The sequence below is a fragment of the Triturus cristatus genome, chromosome 12, assembly GCF_964204655.1.
Source record: "Triturus cristatus chromosome 12, aTriCri1.1, whole genome shotgun sequence".
Taxonomy (NCBI): domain Eukaryota; kingdom Metazoa; phylum Chordata; class Amphibia; order Caudata; family Salamandridae; genus Triturus; species Triturus cristatus.
This window is the reverse complement of record NC_140595.1, coordinates 123,868,259-123,889,189: the sequence shown is the minus strand read 5'-3', so window position 1 is coordinate 123,889,189 and position 20,931 is coordinate 123,868,259. Positions and strand designations below refer to the sequence as shown.

At 43.3% G+C, this 20,931-nt stretch overlaps 1 protein-coding gene across 6 annotated transcripts in view; it reads left to right on the top strand.

Annotated features, from left to right (window-relative positions):
* The window catches only part of LOC146772848 (uncharacterized), a 152,629-nt gene that overhangs the window by 107,966 nt on the left and 23,732 nt on the right, over positions 1-20,931 (top strand). For all 6 annotated transcript variants that reach the window (XR_014971908.1, XR_014971909.1, XR_014971910.1 and 3 more), the window contains exon 3: positions 9,748-9,878. Coding sequence is in view for 2 of the 6 variants with exons in the window: in XM_085636798.1 (XP_085492924.1) it covers positions 9,748-9,878 (131 nt within the window). In the remaining 4 variants the exon portion in view is untranslated. The remainder of the gene's footprint in view (positions 1-9,747; positions 9,879-20,931) is intronic.

Genomic DNA, 20,931 nt, shown 5'->3' with positions numbered 1-20,931 from the left:
CAGACACAAGGTTTGGTTGGATATTTCTTATGGAAGGCAGCTACTAGCCATGCTGAATGTACTGCCACAGCTGGTTCCCATGAATCTTCCTCAGCACCATACCCTTTCCAGGATACCAAATACCAGAGTTTGTGTTTTGTGATTCTGGAGTCTAGAATGCCCTTTACTTTGTATTCTGGGTCTTCATGCACCCAAATAGGAACAGGTTTTTTCTTAACAGGACTATGTGATGGCTTCAACAGAGAAACATGGAAGACAGGATGTGTACGAAAATGTGTGGGAAGCCTCGGTTTCACTGAAACCGGATTGATGTGTTTCAACACCCTGTAGGGACCTATGTATTTGGGCTTTAACACGCTGTGTTTCTTGAACCTGATGTTTCTTGTTGACAACCAAACTAGATCCCCTTTCTTGTACGTTGGGCCTGGCCGACGGTGTTTGTCTGCCTGTCTTTTGTATTGCTCTTTTGCATGTTGTAGGTTGGTCTGTGTGTTGAGCAAAGTCTTCCTTATGTGAAGCATTCTTTTGTGTACCTCAGGGAGTTTTGTGTTGTGGTTGGGAAGAACACAGGCATACATCGGGGATGAAAGCCATAGGTGCAAAACAAAGGCATGTGTTGTGTGGAAGAGTGTGTGGCACTATTATAGGCAATCTCAGCTAGCCAAAACCACTCCACCCAGTTTTCTGTGTGATTGTCCACATAACACCTTAGGTATTGCTTTAGGGTCTGATTCAGTCTTTCGGTTTGGCCATCAGTTTGGGGGTGGAAACTGGTGGACAGCAAGGGCGTGATCCTTAATGCAGAACACCATGTTTTCCAAAAGAGAGCGGTGAATTGAGTACCCGTATCGGACACTATAACCCTGGGAAGGCCATGTACTCTGACTATGTGTATCAGCAACAGGTGTGCCAGTTGTCCCGCAGACGGTGCTTGTTGGCAAGCTATGAAGTGTCCCATTTTGGAGAGATAGTCAACGACCACTATTATGGCACTGCATCCCTGGTCCCTTGGCAATCCCACTATAAAGTCCACTGAGATCCTTTTCCACGGGGATTCTAGTGTGGGTAAAGGCTGAAGAAGGCTTTGGGCTTTGCGATGATCGGTCTTCATCTGCGCACAGGTGGAACAACGTTTCACCCATAACAGAACATCAGGACGTACTGTGGGCCACCAAAATTGTCTCAATACTTTCTCTAATGTTTTCTTCCCATCTACATGGCCAGTGGCAGGAATGTCATGACACCATTGGCATACAAGCTTTAGTAACTCCAGAGTAGGAACCAGCACTATTTGTTTGTACATGGGGATCCCATGCCTCATCTGCTATTCCGGGTGGTGTTTCATCCAACTCCTCCAAGCAAATGACTGAATACCTTGCCTAACCTTCTGTACAAAGTCGTTTGTTTGTACCACACACAACACTTTACTGGGTTCGATAATGGCCTTTTCAGCCAAGATTTGTTGGGTGATGGAGTTTTCTTGTCGCGTGAGTACGTCTGACTTCCTGTTCTCAGTGCCTGGGCTAAAGGTAACTATGAAGTGGAACTCTGCAAAAAATAGCATCCAGCGGAGTTGGCGTGTAGTAAGATGACGGGCGGCTCATGAACTGGAGATTGCGGTGGTCCGTATATATGGTGACTTGGTGTTGTGCCCCCATCAGCCAGTGCCTCCACTCCAAAATGGCATCTTTAATGGCCAAGAGCTCCTTCTCTGCAATAGTATAGTTTTGTTCGGCCTGTAGTTGCGTGCCTTTGAGACAGAACCGCTCCTACCGCCACTTCGGAAGCATCAGCTTCTACTATGAATGGGAGCTCCGGATTGGAGTGGGTGTGAACAGGGGCTGAGGTGAATGCCTTCTTAGTAGCTCAAACGGGGTCTGTGCTTCTTTTGACCAAAGAAAGGGTACGTTCTTCCTCGTCAGTTTTGTTATCGGAGCTACCAGTTTGGAGAATTGATGAAGGAACCTCTGGTAGAAGTTGGCGAACCCCAGAAAACTTTGGATATCCTTAACATTCTGGGGGCAAGGCCATTCGATTATAGCTTTTATCTTCCTTTCTGCCATCACTTGTTCTGACGGGGTGAGCATAACCCCTAGAAATTCCACTGTGGTCGCATGAAATTCACATTTGCTTATCTTGCAGAAAAGACTATGAGCCCGTAATGCGTGTAGGACGTGGCTCACATGTTGTACATGTTCTTCCTCCTTAGATGAGTATACGAGGATGTCATCAATATACACCACAACGAAGCGATCTAGGAAGTCGCGGACCACATCGTTCAAAAAGAACTGAAAAGTCGCAGGGGCATTGCAAAGCCCAAACGGCATGACGAGATACTCAAATATCCCGTACCGAGTCTTGAATGCTGTTTTCCACTCGTCTCCAGCACGCATACGGACTAAATGGTATGCCCCTCTGAGGTCTAGTTTGGTGTGTATGACAGCAGTTTTGACTTGCTCCAGAAGAACGGGAATCAGAGGTAAGGGGTATTGATTCTTTACGGTGATTTGGTTTAACGCTCTGAAATCTATGCAACATCTCAAATCCCCATTTGCTTTCGGGATGAAGAAGAGGGGAGAAGCCGCAGGAGATCTGGAGGGACGAACAAAACCCAAGGCAAGGTATTTATCCAGATACTGCCTGAGATGCCGGTTTTCTGGTTCTGTGAGGGCATACACCCATCCGTATGGAACCACTGCTCCAGGAAGAAGGTCTATCCAGCAGTCGTATTCACTATGCGGCAGGAGTTTCTCGGCCATCATGTCGCTAAACACATCTGCATATTCCTGGTAACAAGTCGGTAGGGTCGCGTCTTTTTCAGCACCCGTTGCAATATGATGTCGCAAGGCTAAGGCTTTGGAGGGGAAGGAGGGCAGAGTATTGCAATGGGTTTGGCAATATTCTGACTGCATCAGCAACACCTTGTTAGACCAGTCTGTGGTGGGTTCTTGCTTCTGTAACCATGGGAGGCCTAGGATCACTCCATACTGGGGTGCTTGGATGATGTTAAAGGATAACATCTCTTGATGGTGGTCTTTGTAAGACAACTCATACTCAGGGGTGGTGTAACGAATCAGACCGGATTCCAGCTCCTTGCCATCCACCGCATACACCGCCTCCTTGGTTCCTTTCTGTAGTAAGAGCACTCCTAGCCTTTGGGCTTAAGTCTTGTCCATAAAGCAACCAGTAGCTCCTGAATCCACAATTGCTCTTAGTATTTTCTGGTCTTGGTTTACCGTAATTTCCATGGTGATAAAGAAATGTTCTGACTCCATGATAGAGTGTTGATTCACTGAAGGGATTGTGTTATGGCTTGATGGTCCCCCTTCTGTTACCTTCAAGCTCTGGAGTTTTCCGCCCCTTCTCGGCTGTTACAGTATCCACATGCCCGGTACGTAAACGACCACCACGTGGCTTGATGGGGCAGTCACGTAGAAAGTGGCCTATCTTCCCGCAATAGAGGCAAAGGCCCTGTTTGCATCTATGGTCTCTTTCGCTTAGGGTCAAAGATGCCCTGATGGTTCCAATCTCCATGGGCTCAGACTTGGATGATCCGGGATCAGTGGATTTCGACCGATCAAACGTTGGGGTGTAACTATCTGGCCTTACGTTTAGTGTCTCCTTTACGTTCTCTCAACTTGTGATCTAGTCGCATGGTTAGGTCTATCAGTGCTGCACATGTCCGGGGTTGAGGGTCTATTTGGGCGATGACGTCATTTAATTAGTCTTTGAATCCTTGATAGAAAAGGACGGCCTGTTTGGATTCAGGCCAGTCTGTGTCGGCCACCAATCTCCGAAAATTGTTGAGATAACTGATCAAGTCAGAGCTCCTTTGTTTTAGCTCTAATTAATCCCTGTCCGCCGAAAAGGTCTCAGCCCTGCTGTCAAACGTTTTTTCAAATTCTTCTTTGAACATATCCCAATCGTAGAGCATTGGGTCATCTCTTCAGACTATGGTAACCAACCACTGTGCTGCCTCACCTGCCAAGTACGAAATTAAAAAAACCACTCTGGCCTGGTTGGTGGCAAACATCTTCATCTTACTTGTAAAATGGAGCATTATCTGAGTCATAAAAACCTGTACCTTATGACTGTCCCCATAGTATCGCTCTGGAGGGGCTAGTGGTATCTGTGATGGTACTTCTACTACTACAGAAGGGGGCGTGGGATGAAACGATCCCCCTGCATCAAAAGGGTTTCTTTTCATCCTGGTCACCTGTGCTTGGAGTGCAGCCGTTTCAGTACGTGAGGCTGTGAGCTCGGTTTGTACTAACGCTAGAGCTGCTATGACATCTTCCAAGGTGGCCAATTCTACCACCAGCACAACCGGGAGGATACGAAATTCGTGGGCCCATTATTCTGTCAGGTTTCACTGTCCAGAATCCTCAGGGTTGTGCCGATGCTCAAATGGGGTCCACCTCTCGACTGCCCCAAGTCCGGAATATAAATATACACTGACTAGTGGGATAGTCAAGTGAAGGAAGGAAAGGGTAGGGACAGCATGGAGGGAGATCTGTGGATGACACAGAAAGAACACCAGATTAGTAAACAACCAAAATACCTCCACAGGAGCTAGAAGCAACAGACCCAGACTCAATATATATTCACAAGAAATAACTACCTGTAGGAAAAAAAGGAAGGGGCATTATCAGGAGAGAGAAGAGGGTGCTCGCAGACTTCCAACACGAAAGCTAATCTGAAGGGAGAACAAACAATGTGGTTTGACAATGTATAACACCTAACATGTCACATTATTATATCATCTTGAAGCATGAAGCCACATCCTACATACCCTAGTTAGGTGAGGAAATGCTGGATATGCAAGCGCAGTATCTTCCTGGATGCCCCCCTATGCTCTCTCTCTTCTAAAACATGAAAATAAAGAACAAAACCAGGTATAGGCGAAGCAGGGGCAATACCAATAGCACTCCAGTACCAGCGCAGCCGCTCTACGACTATGAGTTGTTTGATTCTCACGAAACCATGACGAATTGAGGGTAAAGCCACCAGTAAGATAGCAAGTAGTGGAAGGTACACAAAGTAAGAGCTTCACGAGTTCCTATGACTTTCAGCAGTCCATATCCCACATGAATCCTATGGGATGATATGATACCAAGGCATCACTGTGCCTTCAAAAGCAACATAAGAGAAAAGAAACAATAGTTGTGTGGAATCAAGTTATCCACACTTGAAGTCCGTGAACACACCAACTTTTGCAGCAAGGAGCGTCCCAAGGAAATCCTGGAAGAGGGAGCACACCTTAAGGCTGAGCAAAAGTCAGGCTGTCGAGGGTCAGTTGTGTTCCCTGCATGAGAACGTGCCACTATTGATGATTTATATGTGTTGCAACTGCAGAGTTATCAGTTTGAATAATTCTTCCTTGTCTTAACTTCTTTAGGAGGTTGGGACTTCCAGTTGCTATTCTTTATAGTTACAGTATAGTTTTGAGATGGTGTATCTAAATTTGATTTCGAATTTGTGTGTTTGCAGTCAATTAATGGTCCTCATTGGTAAGCGAACAGTGACTTTAGTCACCGTAATTTCCACCCGTTCTATTGGTGGAGAAACATTCATCAGATGATCATGGCCTCTGTGTTAAATGGAATTGATCATCTAATCGTAAAGGGCCCAGTACGGTTTGAATGAGAGTAGATAGAGCAGATAAAATATTTAAAATATATATATAAGTGCACTTCCGTTGGATCATATATTCATTGACTCTCTAAATATGAGATGCAATAGAGCCATTGCTACAGGGCCGCTCAGGTAACCATGGCAATGTGCAAGCGAAGCAACTGGTGCGCAGATTAGTCAAAAAGCAACGCATTGGTTGTGCCAGTGTCTGATTCAACAGAAGCACTGCTGCAAAGCATTCCGGGTAACCGAAGCAACAAGCAAGAAAGGTAGCAGAGCAAATAAGAAAGGCCCAAAGATGCGACTGGCAAAGGAGAAGGGAAAGGACACTTAGCAGCGCAAAGAAATTAATGTCATGAAATGTGGGGGGGAAGGTTGAGCACAGCTTGCCTTGTATGAAGGGTGGGGAAATGCAGAGCAAGGGGTGATCCGATTTCTCCGGTGCGAGGAGGCAAATACCATCGGTCAACAAAGTCACAAGGGGAGAAGGTAGCCCATACTAGTATTTTGGGTGCCTCTACTAAGTAGGGTCAAACATAAGTCACATTGGCCAAACATAGGATCACCCCGCAAATCATGAATGGAGAATTTGGAAGTTGTGGGTATGGGTGCGGAAACAGGAACATCCAAAGAGTACTGGTGAAAAGCACCAGCACCAGGAAGATCATCCTTATTGCCTGAGAGCGAGATGCAGGAGGAAAGGTCCTCCTCCAAGTTGTAAGTCACATCCTCTTCAACCTCCCCAATATTGGCCTCATGGTGGGGAGGCCATTAAGCATAATGATCGATGCAGCCCTGTGATCTCTTCTGAGAGAGGTGTACTTGTGGACCAAGCCTCCTTTTCCCCAGGAAATGTATCCTCCGGGTGCTTTCAATTACAGGGGGCTTTGCAGAAAGTCCCAGAGTTCCTGAAGCCACTGTGGGGTGAGGGGTATCAGAAAAAGAAGAATGCCAAAGTAATGCAATCCATCCACTGCCTTACCTAGGGTAGTCTGTAACTGGGCACTTCAGTCATTGATCGCATTGTGCATCTGGTGCTGCAAGACTAGAGACATAGGAAGGAATCTCCATTGCTAACCTTCTCTGACCCTGGTGGGTTGAGAACTGCTATCTGTGACTGAGGCTGATCCAAGGTGTGAGCTAATTGGGTCTTTCACCAAGCGTAACCAAACTGCACACCTTCCTCCACACTCAATCACTATCTTATGCTAGTACATCCCATAAAAATTCAACTGGGGCATTTATTCAGAGCCTGTGAATGTCACTGTCTGTCACACATAGGCTCCAAAGATAGGGAAGAGTTACTTATGATCAGTTACCAGGTGCACTACCATTGCTTCGACATTTCAACCTCACTATCCACTTCTCCTTTTTTACTGCATCTAGTCTTTACCTCAACACCACCAATATACCCCCTTTGCATTATCCTTGGCTGCCACCCATTTAGAATCTTTGAGAATTTTTGTATCTACTGACAGTTTCTTCATTTATGATATTAGGTGTAAGAAACCTTTGGGTCATCCCAAATATAGGCCAAATAAATAATGTTCAGCAAAGTTGATGCATATGATGAGCTGTTCAAAGGGTGGCTCTTAGAAGGTGTGTTTAGAGCGAGTGGAGTAGACTTTGTCACATATGTAAAATTTGAAAAGGGCAATGAAAATGGACAATTGAGGCAAACAAGCAGTTTTGGGGGATAATCTTGAAACAATGGTGATAAAATGGGAGTAACAAAGTCATGGTTCACTGAAAATATGTAGCGTGGTGATGTTTAGGTGAATTGATGGACAGCGTGATCCCTGTTACCATATTGATTTTTTTTTTGTGCAGGTACAGATTGGAATGGTGGCAGCCACACCAGCCTTTGAGGGCTATCTTTTTTGGAATAGGTGAAACTAAACTGGCACACTCAACAGAGCCTGCATTGGCACAAGGTTCCAACTGGAATAGGACAGCTTCTATCCGGAAATATTTGGTGTGAACCCCCTGTTTTGTCATAGTCAAAGTATAACATTAGGTTGTGAGCAAGGAAGACATCCTTGCCATATGGGGACACATTTTAGTGGCATTGCTCTCACTCTCTCACATTGTTTGTCAACATACAAAATGTTTCCAAGGTTCAGTAAGAGTGGTCTTGTTGAGAATGAGTAGCAAAGCAGTAAATAAATGTGACAAGAGAATGTCTAATTTCAAAGCATTTATTGGCATCGCCGTGTCTTATACATGCTGAATCTGCAGATGCCCCTTTGCTTACTCAAGTTAAACTCAGTGCACTATAGTGTTGCTTCAATATATTTGGATTTGTCTTAGAAGAATGTGACAAGGTGAAGGGAAGGATAGAAATGGTCTATGAAAAACAGTACGTTGGAAACATGTCCTTAAAATATGAGTGTGCCATAAAATGTTAATCTCTTGGCCTAGCATATACATAGTTGATTCCAACACCTTGAATTCCGTTAGATGGGAGTGTGCCCCCTGTGTTTCATTAGAGCTCAAGAGATAGTGCTTTTTTAGGGAGTAGGAAGAAAAAAGAGACATGTGAAACTTAGTCGAAAGGCATAATGCTCAAATCCTCTGATAAAGGGGACACTGGTTACTAAAACTCGATTCTGAAAAAAGCATAATCCCATCGTCAGTTTTTCAGCAAGTGGTCCCTGGCTCTGGTGTATGAGGCAAAGCACCTGAGAAAGGATATAAGATTTGTTCATGTCCCAGAAATAGGTACTCAGTATTGGGTGCCAAAGCTAAATCAACATAAAGGGAGAGTCTGTGAAAAAAATTAAAGTCCATTAAGAAGCATATAATTCTGTAAGAAGGACAGATGATAATTTGAAAAGTATATATCTAATAAAATATTTAATAATAACGTTAAATAAAGTTCTTCTGCTATAACACCATTTCTCAAAGAAACAGGGATCAAGTTTTGAAGATGTCAGTATTTCCTACATTTTCTTTCTTTCTGAGAGAACCCCCTCTAAATACATCTTACCTACTTCAACCGTGACATTTTATTCCTCTGATCAAACTACTACAGACCTAAAATAGATTGGTGAGCTGAGGATTTATTTGCAAATCATGTGGAATCTACATCCGATTCAGAGTTCACATTACCTCCTCCCATATGAATATTTGATGTATATATGTAGAATGCTTGGATACTGCATCATCACTACTCAGTCATTCCAAATGCTGAAATCCAGTACCGAAACACTGTAGCAGGGATATAAAAGATTTAATGTGCCCCTCTTTAAAATACATTACAATATATATAACTCAATCATCTGTCACTTCTCACCCATATTTCCACAGGAGTGATAGGAATTACTGAAGGTAGGTCCAAATTTCCCTCTACCACCAAGAACGCCCAATGATATCAAAGCTAGTTGAGCTGAAGTGGGGAAGAGGGGACGGGAAAAGAAAAACACAAGGTCCCACGGAGTCAGTGCAGGGAGATGTGTGGGTCCCAGGAAGTCTCTATATGTCTCCTTCATACAAAGAAGAAAGAGAGAGATCAGTGTGTCTAGGAGTCTACAGGAATTAAACGACTAACAGGGCTTCATAATTCTATATATAGTAATACCTGCAACAATCTCCTCTCCCGCAAATTAAGTAAGTGTTTGCATATGTAGGAGTGGTATACAATCTATGAAACAGATAGAGAGAGGACATCAGTTTGAGAGATAACACAGTGTACCTATTGTGTCGTACATAAAATTCTGAACAGTTCAAGCATACCTAAAAGCTTTCTGTAATCAGCGATAAAGAAAGGCCCAAAATTGTAGTAATTCCAATATCTGGGACGGTGTATACAATAACTTCTTGTAATTTCTGTCTAGCAGCAAAAACAAAACAAACACACAAAAAAGGTGTAGGGCCTTAATCCCTATAAGTATGTGTTTCTTAAACAAGCAGAAACTGAGCCCAAATTAATAGCTTGATTTTTCTTAATAGATCCCCAGAAGGCAAATACAATTAAAAAAAGGGATCTCCAATGGGCAGCAGAGTACATTAGATAAGTATAGACATAAGTAACAAATTCTCTGAGCGCAAAGCGTGTGCCACCTCTGTAGAATTTGTGATGCTTTAAGTGGTCTTGTCCTTTTCTATATGCAGGGATTTCCAAACAAGTTTTCTGCAGCTGAAAGGAAGCAGAGGAGGATGCCAAGGAAGAACAAGAGGACCTCCGATCTGCAGCCAGCAGGAGATGCAGACCGCGACGTGTTGTGCACCCAGAAGCGGAAAAGGTATGTGATAAAGGGCTAGAGAATCGCATGTGTGTCAATTAGAATGCATAGCTATCTTCCGCCCGAGAAGGCTGGCTTTATGCTGGCAATGCTCCGCCCCTGCCACAAGCCCAGCCAGGTGCGGAACAAGATTGATAGTACACCCCTCCGAGAGGCTTAGGTTTGTGAGGGTATCGTCTGTGAAAAAGACGCAGTAAGTGAGGGCATGGAGATGACCAGCCTGTTCCTACATCTGATCTTTTGGCGCATACCTCTTCCAATGCACCAGGTATTGCAACCTCCGTCTAACCCTCCTGGAGTCCAAAATCGCTTCCAGTTCATATTCTGGTTTGTTGTCCACCAACATAGATGGAAGACCGGATGTATTTTCAGGGCGGGAGGCGGTTCCAACTTCATGACAACAGGATTGACTATCTTAATGATCTTGTAGGGACCAATAAAACGTGGCTTGAATTTTCGTGTACCTTTAACTGCAATATTACATGTGGATAACCAAACCATATCCTCAATAGAATAAACAGGACTCGGGCAGCGATGGAGATCTGCATTCCATCTCTAAATTGACTTGAGCTGTTTTCTGTGTGTCATGTATGTGATCTACTAGATCCTGAGCTCATGGAATGGTGGAAGTATTAGGAGGGTGCAAAAGAGCAGGATGAAAACCATAATCATTACCAGATTGAAAAATCCTTTAAAAAAGTGCTAATAGCTTATCAATACAGTTCTAAAATTGAAACACCCTTTATATCGCTGGCTTAAAAAGCATCACAACATATAATCAATAAAACCACTTGTTCATAAATGCATCAAGAAAGTGCTCATGCTATAGAAATAAAATGCTAACAGTACAAAGTCAGGCAATATATCGATAGCAGCAAGTTATTTATACTTTGATGTAAAGTGTAGATGATCAAATGCCACATAGTTAATGATCTACTTTCATGACACATTGAGGATATAGATGACTATGAGCATGTTATAATGTACTATTGAAAAACCCTGACCAGATTGCTACAAATCTTCTAAGAGACCCTACCCACTTAGCATATTCTTCCTCCTATATATATATGGCTTAACCATCTTCTCTTGCCATTGCTGAATCAACTGTATCTTATTAGACTTCCAATTTTGTAAAATTAAAGACCTGGCCACTGTGATAGCTATTGTTCAGAAATATTGTTGGTATTTAGACAAATGTTGAACCTCTGTTGAACACCCAATAAGAACTAATGTAATAGTGGGAGTAATGTGGACTGAAAAAGCTAGACATTGATTAATTATCGAAAAAAACATTGGACCAGAATTGATATAGATCAGGACAATAGAAAAAATATGGTTCCAGGACCCTATCCCTGGATTCCCACATCTAAAACAAAACTCCGACGAGGCCGGGAAAATGTTATTCAATCTTTTAGATGTATAATAAGTTAGCCATCTTGACAAATAAGCCATTCTTCTATAGTTTGCAGCTCTGAGCGCTTTATGGCCTACTTCACATAGAGACTGCCATTCCTTTTTAGGTCTTGCCTAGCTATTGCGTTTACGCAATCGCTAGGCGAGACTCTAGCAAGAGGGGCATTTCAAAGTGCTCCCAAAAGTGGATTGCATGGCGAGCACGCGCACAATCACGTGCATCGTGCCGCCATGCAATCCGTTTGGGGAAGTGCTTCTCCCCCTCCCCCACCACAGAGCGCGGCCGCGCTTCTTTTTGTTGCTTGTTTGCTGATGCCGTTTGAGCATTGCATTCAAGTTGAAACACGTCAAGTTCCCAACCTCGTTTGCAGAGAAGCAACCATCAGATGTAAAAGACGTAGGCAACACAGCACTGGCACTCTAACCCAGGTGAAGTACCACACCACTGTACTCATACATGCTACACACATTTCAACCACAAAATGCATAAAATCACAAGTCTGATCATACACGCAGCACTCCCTAAACATCAAAGTAACTCGACAGAAGGGCGTTTCACTCACAAGCAATCACATCCACTTCATGTTAGTCAACGTTCAGATGGCAAACGAACAGCTAAACAATAGAACATAAGGGTTGTCTATCAGCAACTGGCCCGGATAACCCATTGTGCAGTACAGGGAAACCTTAGGAAGAAAACCAGTTAATGCTGTTGTATAATCACCATTCACTCCTTAAAATTAATATTCTACATATGAGACAATAAGTTTTGCGTTATCCAAGTGGCAAGTTCATGGATTACCACATCACCATTCCCCAGACAAGAGAAAAGGCGACTCAATATTACACCTTGAATGTCTTAATCAATTAATCAACCACAAGCTTGAGAATCACTATTCCTGCATTCCAGAGCGAGCTAATGAACCACCGTGGTGTTCCGTCATCCCGTCACATCCAATCAACACGTGCCTGAATATGAAGCATGCCAGTGCCTGCTGTTTTTATTTTCATGCTCCTCAATATCTGTAAAGCACGCAGTACAGTCTGGAGGGAGAAGGGGTGCTCAGCACATGGTATGCGCTTCAGAGCACAGAGAACTACAGCACAACACTTCTGTAACAATAAATCTGTGCTGCTGAAGGTTGTTTTCTCTCAAAACAGCTTTGCCCTCTATTAAAGTATTATCTATTTGAAGAATGCAGCACGTTTGCAAAGCACAATCAGACCGGAGAGCATTCTTATGCCATGGTAAACCTTTGGACGGGGCCTCATTACATTTTCAAAGTGAGGCAAATGAGTGGATTATCTAGGTCTTAATTCCTGTTTAAATTATTGTGGAAAAACAGTGGTGCCCACAACAGACCATACAGAGGTATTGCATTTTGGCATTTACCAGGACATTTTTCAAGCAGTTACTGAAGGCTTTTTGGACCGGTTACAACCTAGCACTTACTGGCCCTGATGGCAAGTTCAGCAGCTGGAATGCCTAAGATACCAGATACAGTCTCCAAGTGCCGGTGCTCTACCCAGGTGATATTCAAAACACAGCTAGGTACATTTATGCTGCAATTGATGTGCATAAAACAGTCTTAAATTAAGCAAAACAAACACTAATTGGATAACAGGGCTGTCACCAGTGGTATGAAAAAACAAGCATTGGCATAGCCAATAGGTCTCGCTTTTGGGACCTTATAAGTATTTGGTTATGCAGCACAATATCCTTGGTGCAGCAACATCAACTGTTGCATGGCTAAACACTTATAAGGTCCCAAAGGCGAGACCTATTGGCTATGCCAATGCTTGTTGCTAACACTGCAGTCGGTTTCTTTCAATAATTTAGGAAATAAATTATCGAGCACTTTCTGCTGGCCCGGCTGTATTAGGCAAGAATACCAGTTGCCTACTCCACATAGGCCCTGGCCATAGAGTTGGTTTAAGATGTTTAAAGTTACACCATCAGTCACAACATAATTTGCTTTTAAGAAGCTCGAAATTTGATTAAAACTAAATGCCAAAGTTGGAAACCTAGGGCCCTGCCGCTGGGACAACATCTCACTGGTAATCAAATTAGATGTACTAAAAAAGTCACCCAAACATTCAAAACCCACCTCTAGGCATAAATGCAAAGACCCCCGAGAAAGCTGCACACCAAAGGGCTGGCACTCACTCATTTTTTAATACAGATGGTATCTAGGAATTTTATGTAGATTAAAAAATACTTGTATGCGACAACCAAGGTCAACTAATGCCTTGTATCCTGATTTTTTAGGGAGTTTCGGAGAGCGTAGAAAAGAGGGTAATTGGATTGTACTCTCTTGCACCATACTTTTTAATAAAAAATTCTCAAATTTTGATGCTGCCAATGGAAGTTGAACCAATTAATTAAATAATGCAGCCTGATAATAAAGCTCAAGATTGGGGAGGGCAAGCCCCCCACTGAGAAGTATCTAGTTGTAAAATTGCTAAGGAGGTTCTAGGCTGTTTCTGTGCCCATATAAAATTCCGAATTAATGCATGTACTCCCAAGAAATATGTTTTAGGAATTTTAATTGGAAGAAGGATAAATAAAAATACACATATTGGCAAGATTGACATTTTGACCAACGATACACGGCCAATTAAAGTTAAAGTAAGAAGAGACCAACAATCTAATAGCCTATTAACTTTTTCCAAGGGGTTTCCATAATTGAGCCTAAAAAGATGATCATAGTGACAATTTACACATAACCCTAAATATCTAATAGGATTAGATGATTTCTGCTGATGGAGAAAAGGCAGTGACACCGATGAGGCATTGAACCAAAGCACCTCCGTCTTTGCTCGATTTAGTCTATACCCACCTATTCGTGTAAACTCTTCTACTTCCTTAAAAGCATTTAAGATATTAGATGATTCTGCTGATAAATATAAAATAACATCATCTGCGAATAATTTCATTTTTGGGATAGCCGCTATGGGAGGCATTATCTGAAGATTGTCACGGATTTTAATTGCCAAGGGTTCTATTAAATGTGCAAATAAAAGGGGGACAGCGGGTATCCCTGTCTTGTCACACGTCGAATCTTGACTATACTCACGGATTCTCTGTTGATTAAGATTCTCACCGATGAACCTGAGTACACATCTTTTATCATTTTGATCAGACGTCCAGACAAGCTGAACTTAGATGATATAAAAAACAAAGCCTGCCAGTCAACAAGGTCAAATGCTTTTTCTGCATCAAGCATTAAGATTGCTGCCTTAACCTTGTTGACTGACAGGTAATCAATGGCTTGTGTCAAAAAGTATGTATTGGAGGCCATAGATCTATTCCGAATAAAACCTGACTGATCCAGATGAACCACCTGTTGTGCAACTGGGGTCAACCTTACCTCCCAGATTTTCATAAACATTTTATAGTCTATATTTAAAAGACCTATAGGTCTGTATGAACCAGCAGCGGTGGGATCCTTATCTTTCTTTAAAAAGCAGACCACAACTGCTTCCTTAAAATTTGTAGATATTGGTTCACCATCTTTATCAAATTGTATAATTTAGTAAGAAAAGGTAAAAGCAAAGGTTCAAAAATCTTAAAGACTTCAACAGGGATACCGTCATTACCTGGGACTTTTGCATTGGCTATAGATTTCAATACATTACTAACTTCACCTTGAAAAATAGATTTATCAAAAGAATCCTGTACTGTCTTAGAAATAGAAGGCATTTCTAAGGATACAAAATAGTGTATAAGTGATGCTTGAGTAATTTCCTGCGTCTCCTCATATATCATTTTAAAATGCCATAAAAAAACTGCAATCTCCTCTTTGGAATCTGCAATTGTATCCAAAACTGGTTCTTTAATCCGAGTAATTGTATTTTGACTATTCTGAGTTTTTCTTAACCAGGCCAGATAGCGTCCTATATGTTGACTCTCTTCGTACAGTTTTTGTTTGTAGGCCTTGCTTCCCTTGACTACCTGCAGATAAAATAATTGCCTGAGATTATCTTTAGCCTCTGCTAGATCTTGAAGGAGACCCGTGTTTTGAGATTCGGACCTAGCCGTCTTTAAAATAGCTTTAACTTTTTCAACCTCCTCCTGTAGGGAAATCATCTTCTGAGAGCGTTGTTTCCGCTGCGCCAATGTATATGCTATTACCTGCCCTCTAAAGGCAGATGTAGGTAATTGTTTCATGGGAATGCAATGGGCCATTTTTGTTAACATACCAACCACAACTAGGAAAACTGTGAAACCCTGTTCTCTTTTTGGTTGTTCAATAGTAAAGTCCATAGAAACAGAATGCCAAGAAGCAGTGGGCATAGGGGTAGGAGGCCGGCAGGTACCTGATGGGAACTCTTGCTTTGTGCACAGATGTGACATTGTTGTACATACTGTTTGGCATCGGTTGACAGTGTGGGCCACCAAAAATACCTTCTAAGGAGTTTGATAGTCTTTTTGTTCCCTGGATGACCAGTGAGCAAATGTGAATAGCACCATTCTAAAGATTGTTGCTGCAAAGGTACTGTAGGGATAACTAAACCCCCTTGTATGTATAGGAGATTCTATCCTCTCAGCTCTTTGAGTTTGATCAAGGACTGTCACTTCTTTGGAGTGTCACCTTTAATACCTCACTAGTAAACCTTTCTACTGAATATAATGCTCCTAGAATGCATTATTTGGCTATAATCATTGGATGATCACTAGGAGTCTCACGAGCATCATAACCCAAACGTGAGAGAGCATCAGACTTTCTGTGCTTTCTCCCGACCTCAAACTTTATTACAAAATCAAATTCACTGAAATATTGGGTCCCGCACAATTGTCTCATAGAAAATGCATGTGCTGATTTGATGAACTGCAGATTCCTTTGGTCTGTAAGAATTGTAAAAATGTGTAACACTCCTAACAGCTACTGACTCCATTCTTCAAATGCCCTTTTTATGGAAAGTAGCTCTCTATCTCCTCCTGAATAGTTTTGATCAGTGAGACTGAGTTTATGGGAATTGAAAGCGGCAGGATGTAAACGACCTGATGACTTGTCTCTTTGGGATAGTACCCCCCCCCCCCCCCAATCGTTACCTGAGAAGCATCAGCCTCAATTAAGAAAGCTTGGGAGGGATCTGGGTGTTTCAATATGGGTGCACTGGTAACCCCCTTTTTAAACTTTTGAAAGGCCTCTTCGGCCTCAAGATTCTAGTGAAATAATATTCCCTTAAGTAGCAGCTTAGTGATAGGAGAAGCCAAAGCTGAAAAGCAAAAGACACACAGTTGATGGACGGAATGCAGAACAAATCAAAACATTCACCCCCAGTCAAGAGATCTGGGTTAAATCCATCAATCTTTTACTCACCATGCCACCTCCGTCCATCATCTCCTTGTGTTTGCTAAAGCTGAAACGTTATCAATGAAGCACCTATACAAATGAGCAAACTCTAAAAAGCGTTGTACTTTTACAGATTGGGGCGACTTCCATTGAGTAATAGCTTATATCGTATGAGGATACAAGCTCACCAATTCTGGAGATAATACAAACCCCAAGAAGGTAAGTTCAGGCGCATTACATTCACATTGGTCCAATATTAAATACAACTTATTGTCCCTTTGTTTCTCCAGGAAAGCTCTGACATGTTTTGTGTGCTCTTCCACAGATGAGTAAATTAATATATCATCTATTTAAGCAATAGCACAAACATCCAACAATTCCCTCAAGATTTCATTAATGAAGAATTGGAAGGCAGCAGCTGCATTATAAAGGCCAAAGGGCATAACTAGATATTCATATAGCCAAAACTTAGGGTCCGATTCACAAAGGTAAATTTAAACCAAATGTCTAACTTTACTACTTCATGGTATTCACAAAGGTAAAGTTAGACCAAAAGTTTAACTTTACTACTTTTCAGTATTCACAAAGGTAAGTAACTACTAGTAAAGTTAGACTTTGGTCTAAGTTTACCTTTGTGAAAACCGAAAAGTAGTAAAATTAGACATTTGGTTTAAGTTTACCTTTGTGAGTACTGAAAAGTAGTAAAGTTCAACTTTTTGACTAAGGTTACCTTTGGGAATTCCAAAAAGTAGTAAAGTTAGACTTTTGGTCTAAGTTTACATTTGTGAATAGCGAAAAGTAGTAAACTTACACAAAAGTGCAAGTTTGCCTCTGTGAATCGGGCCCACAGTGCGAGAAGCGGTTTTCCATTCATCACCTTCCTGAACTCGTACCAAATGATACGCCCCCTCTTAAATCTAGTTCAGTGAAGATTTTCACATCTTTGACCTGATCAAGCAATGATTGACTTAATGGCAGAGGGTATCTGCTTTTTATAGTAATGTGATTATGGGATCTATAGTCAATGCAATACCTGAGACAACCCTCCTTTTTTGGAATAAAAGAATTAGGAGAGGATGCTGGGGAGCGGGAGGGTCTGACAAACCAGATTTGAAGCATTTTATCCAAGTAATCCCTGAGGTAAATGTTTTCTTTTTCTGTCAACGCATAAATCCTACTGCAGGGAATATGTGCTCCAGTATTTAAGTAAATATGACTGTCATAAGGTCTGTGAGGAAAAAGAGAAGTGTTTTTTTTTTAATCAAACAGCTTTACCAAATCTAATAACACAAAGGTAATTCAGGTACAACTGTGTCAGTTATCACAGTTATCGCCTTCTGGCTTTCTATCCCCTGTGTACAGTGTTCATCACAATAATCAGAATGAAAGGAAAGTGTATGACTCCTCCAATCAATATCAGGATTGTGCTTTACCAGCCACGGTATGTCAAGTATAGCCTGAAACTGTGGCGATTGAATCAAATCAAAACAGACATGTTCTGTATGAGACCTTTGCATAACGACACATCAATCACCAGTGGCATGAGTTATGGGGACAGACTTTATGGTACTACCATAGATATTTTTTATCAACGTATCTTGAATGATAATGAGAAGGTTAAATAGAGCAAACCTCTGTTTGCCTTTAAGAGGAACCAATATTTGAAGAATTCCTCAGTGCAAACCTACAGAGAAGAACGATCACGATTCCAAATGACGTTGGGGATGAGTAAAATCCCAGGTAGCTACAAATGCGGAAGCCGCAGAATTTGTGACAAATGTAGGGGAAAAAAACATGAATATCAGGGGATCAGAATCACAACAAATTCATTTAACAACTGCCGTAGCCGCAATGCAATTTATCTTCTGCTATGTCCCTGTGGCCTGGGATCTATATGTGGAGACTAATAGAGAAATTAGGTTGCGGGTAGGTAAACACAAATCCGCTGTACGATTGCAGAAAATGAACGCACTCCTAGTGGATCTATTTTTGGAAAAAGGTCATGCGTGCACAGACATTAGATGGTTTATACTGGAAACAGTAATGAACAGAAGGAGAGGAGGAAACCCAGATGAGAGAAGAAAGATTAGGGAATAATGGTTTACCTCAAAATTTAACACCAGAAGGTCGGGTTTAAATAATAGGGAGGATCTGGATCATTGTATTATTTGGATAAATATAAGCAATGACAAAGCCCTTGTAATGATGTATAGGCTTAGTGCTACTGTTGTACACTTAGGACAAGATTGACATTCTTGTCCACACCTATTCTACTCTAAGATGGCGCCCATGTTGAGGTGTAACACTAAGACCGTTTTTGTAGGCTTGTTGTCACGTTCCGCTGTGGCTCCTGTAGATCCGAATGAAGCACAAGGGTTCCACCTCCCGACGTACCTGGCTCTGGTTATAGAGACACAGAGTGCCAGGGCAATCAGGCGAGGGAAAAGGAATAAAACGGGGACTGCGGGGATTGGGAGCCCTGCAAAGAAAGAACAGAAAAGAACATAGGATACAACCACAAGGTAAACTACTCTCAGTTAGGTCTCACTAAGTGTAGCTGCCAAATGTGTCACTTCATGCATACCATGGCCCCCATAGGGACGTAGCCTTCACTTCATACTCGAGAGGACCAGCCCCCTCCAACACTCGCAAGATCTAACAGACCTTCTTCCCCTTCGTTCCCCTGTCGGTTTCCCCTGTGGCGCTACTGAGCGCTTCCGAAATAATGTACAAGTGCCCTAATCCCAAAGTCACTAATCCTGCATTGACATCATGTAGAGAGTTAGCGCTTGCTGTTCCCTTGCCTGCACGAAAGGGTAGAGTTAACCAAATGTCTCGTATTCCGGGTTCCCTTCCTCCTCCTCTCTGGCAACGAGAAACTGTCCTGAACAGAGCCGACCCCTCCCGAGGTCCCGAGATACCTGTTTCCTTTGTCGGAGTCTCACCGCGTCTCCCTCGACTTCAGATGGGACAGAAACGCTCCGTACCTCGTTCAGTCCTGGGGTCTTGAAATGCGGCGACGCTTACGTCAGCGTCCCGCGTGGGGTTTCGTGAAGCCGGAACTGGCTTCCCTGATCCGCGTACCTCGCGGCGGCACTCCGCCACAACCCGGCACGCTCCTAACTCGATAACAGACGCGAACACACGCGTCTTCCTCCTTCTCTGCTGGGCGTCTTCTCCAGCACCAACCACCTTCCAGTATTACGCGCCTCGATTGGCTTGCAACGCGCGTATTTACCCATCTTGGTCACGCCTCCATACAGCCGGGGATTCTGGGGGATGTAGTCCTCCTCTGACTGTACCTTCGGTAGGCGCCCTAGATCCGCGCCTGACAGTATGCCCCCCTTCCCGTGCGCCTCCTAAGACCAGGCTTGTCCGGGAATCGGGCGTGGAACGAACGCACCGCCTCCGGCGCGTAATTCTGTCACGTTCCGCTGTGGCTCCTGTAGATCCGAATGAAGCACAAGGGTTCCACCTCCCGACGTACCTGGCTCTGGTTATAGAGACACAGAGTGCCAGGGCAATCAGGCGAGGGAAAAGGACTAAAACGGGGACCGCGGGGATTGGGAGCCCTGCAAAGAAAGAACAGAAAAGAACATAGGATACAACCACAAGGTAAACTACTCTCAGTTAGGTCTCACTAAGTGTAGCTGCCAAATGTGTCACTTCATGCATACCATGGCCCCCATAGGGACGTAGCCTTCACTTCAGACTCGAGAGGACCAGCCCCCTCCAACACTCGCAAGATCTAACAGACCTTCTTCCCCTTCGTTCCCCTGTCGGTTTCCCCTGTGGCGCTACTGAGCGCTTCCGAAATAATGTACAAGTGCCCTAATCCCAAAGTCACTAATCCTGCATTGACATCATGTAGAGAGTTAGCGCTTGCTGTTCCCTTGCCTGCACGAAAGGGAAGAGTTAACCAAATGTCTCGTATTCCGGGTTCCCTTCCTCCTCCTCTCTGGCAACGAGAAACTGTCCTGAACAGAGCCGACCCCTCCCGAGGTCCCGAGATACCTGTTTCCTTTGTCGGAGTCTCACCGCGTCTCCCTCGACTTCAGATGGGACAGAAACGCTCCGTACCTCGTTCAGTCCTGGGGTCTTGAAACGCGGCGACACTTACGTCAGCGTCCCGCGTGGGGTTTCGTGAAGCCGGAACTGGCTTCCCTGATCCGCGTACCTCGCGGCGGCACTCCGCCACAACCCGGCACGCTCCTAACTCGATAACAGACGCGAACACACGCGTCTTCCTCCTTCTCTGCTGGGCGTCTTCTCCAGCACCAACCACCTTCCAGTATTACGCGCCTCGATTGGCTTGCAACGCGGGTATTTACCCATCTTGG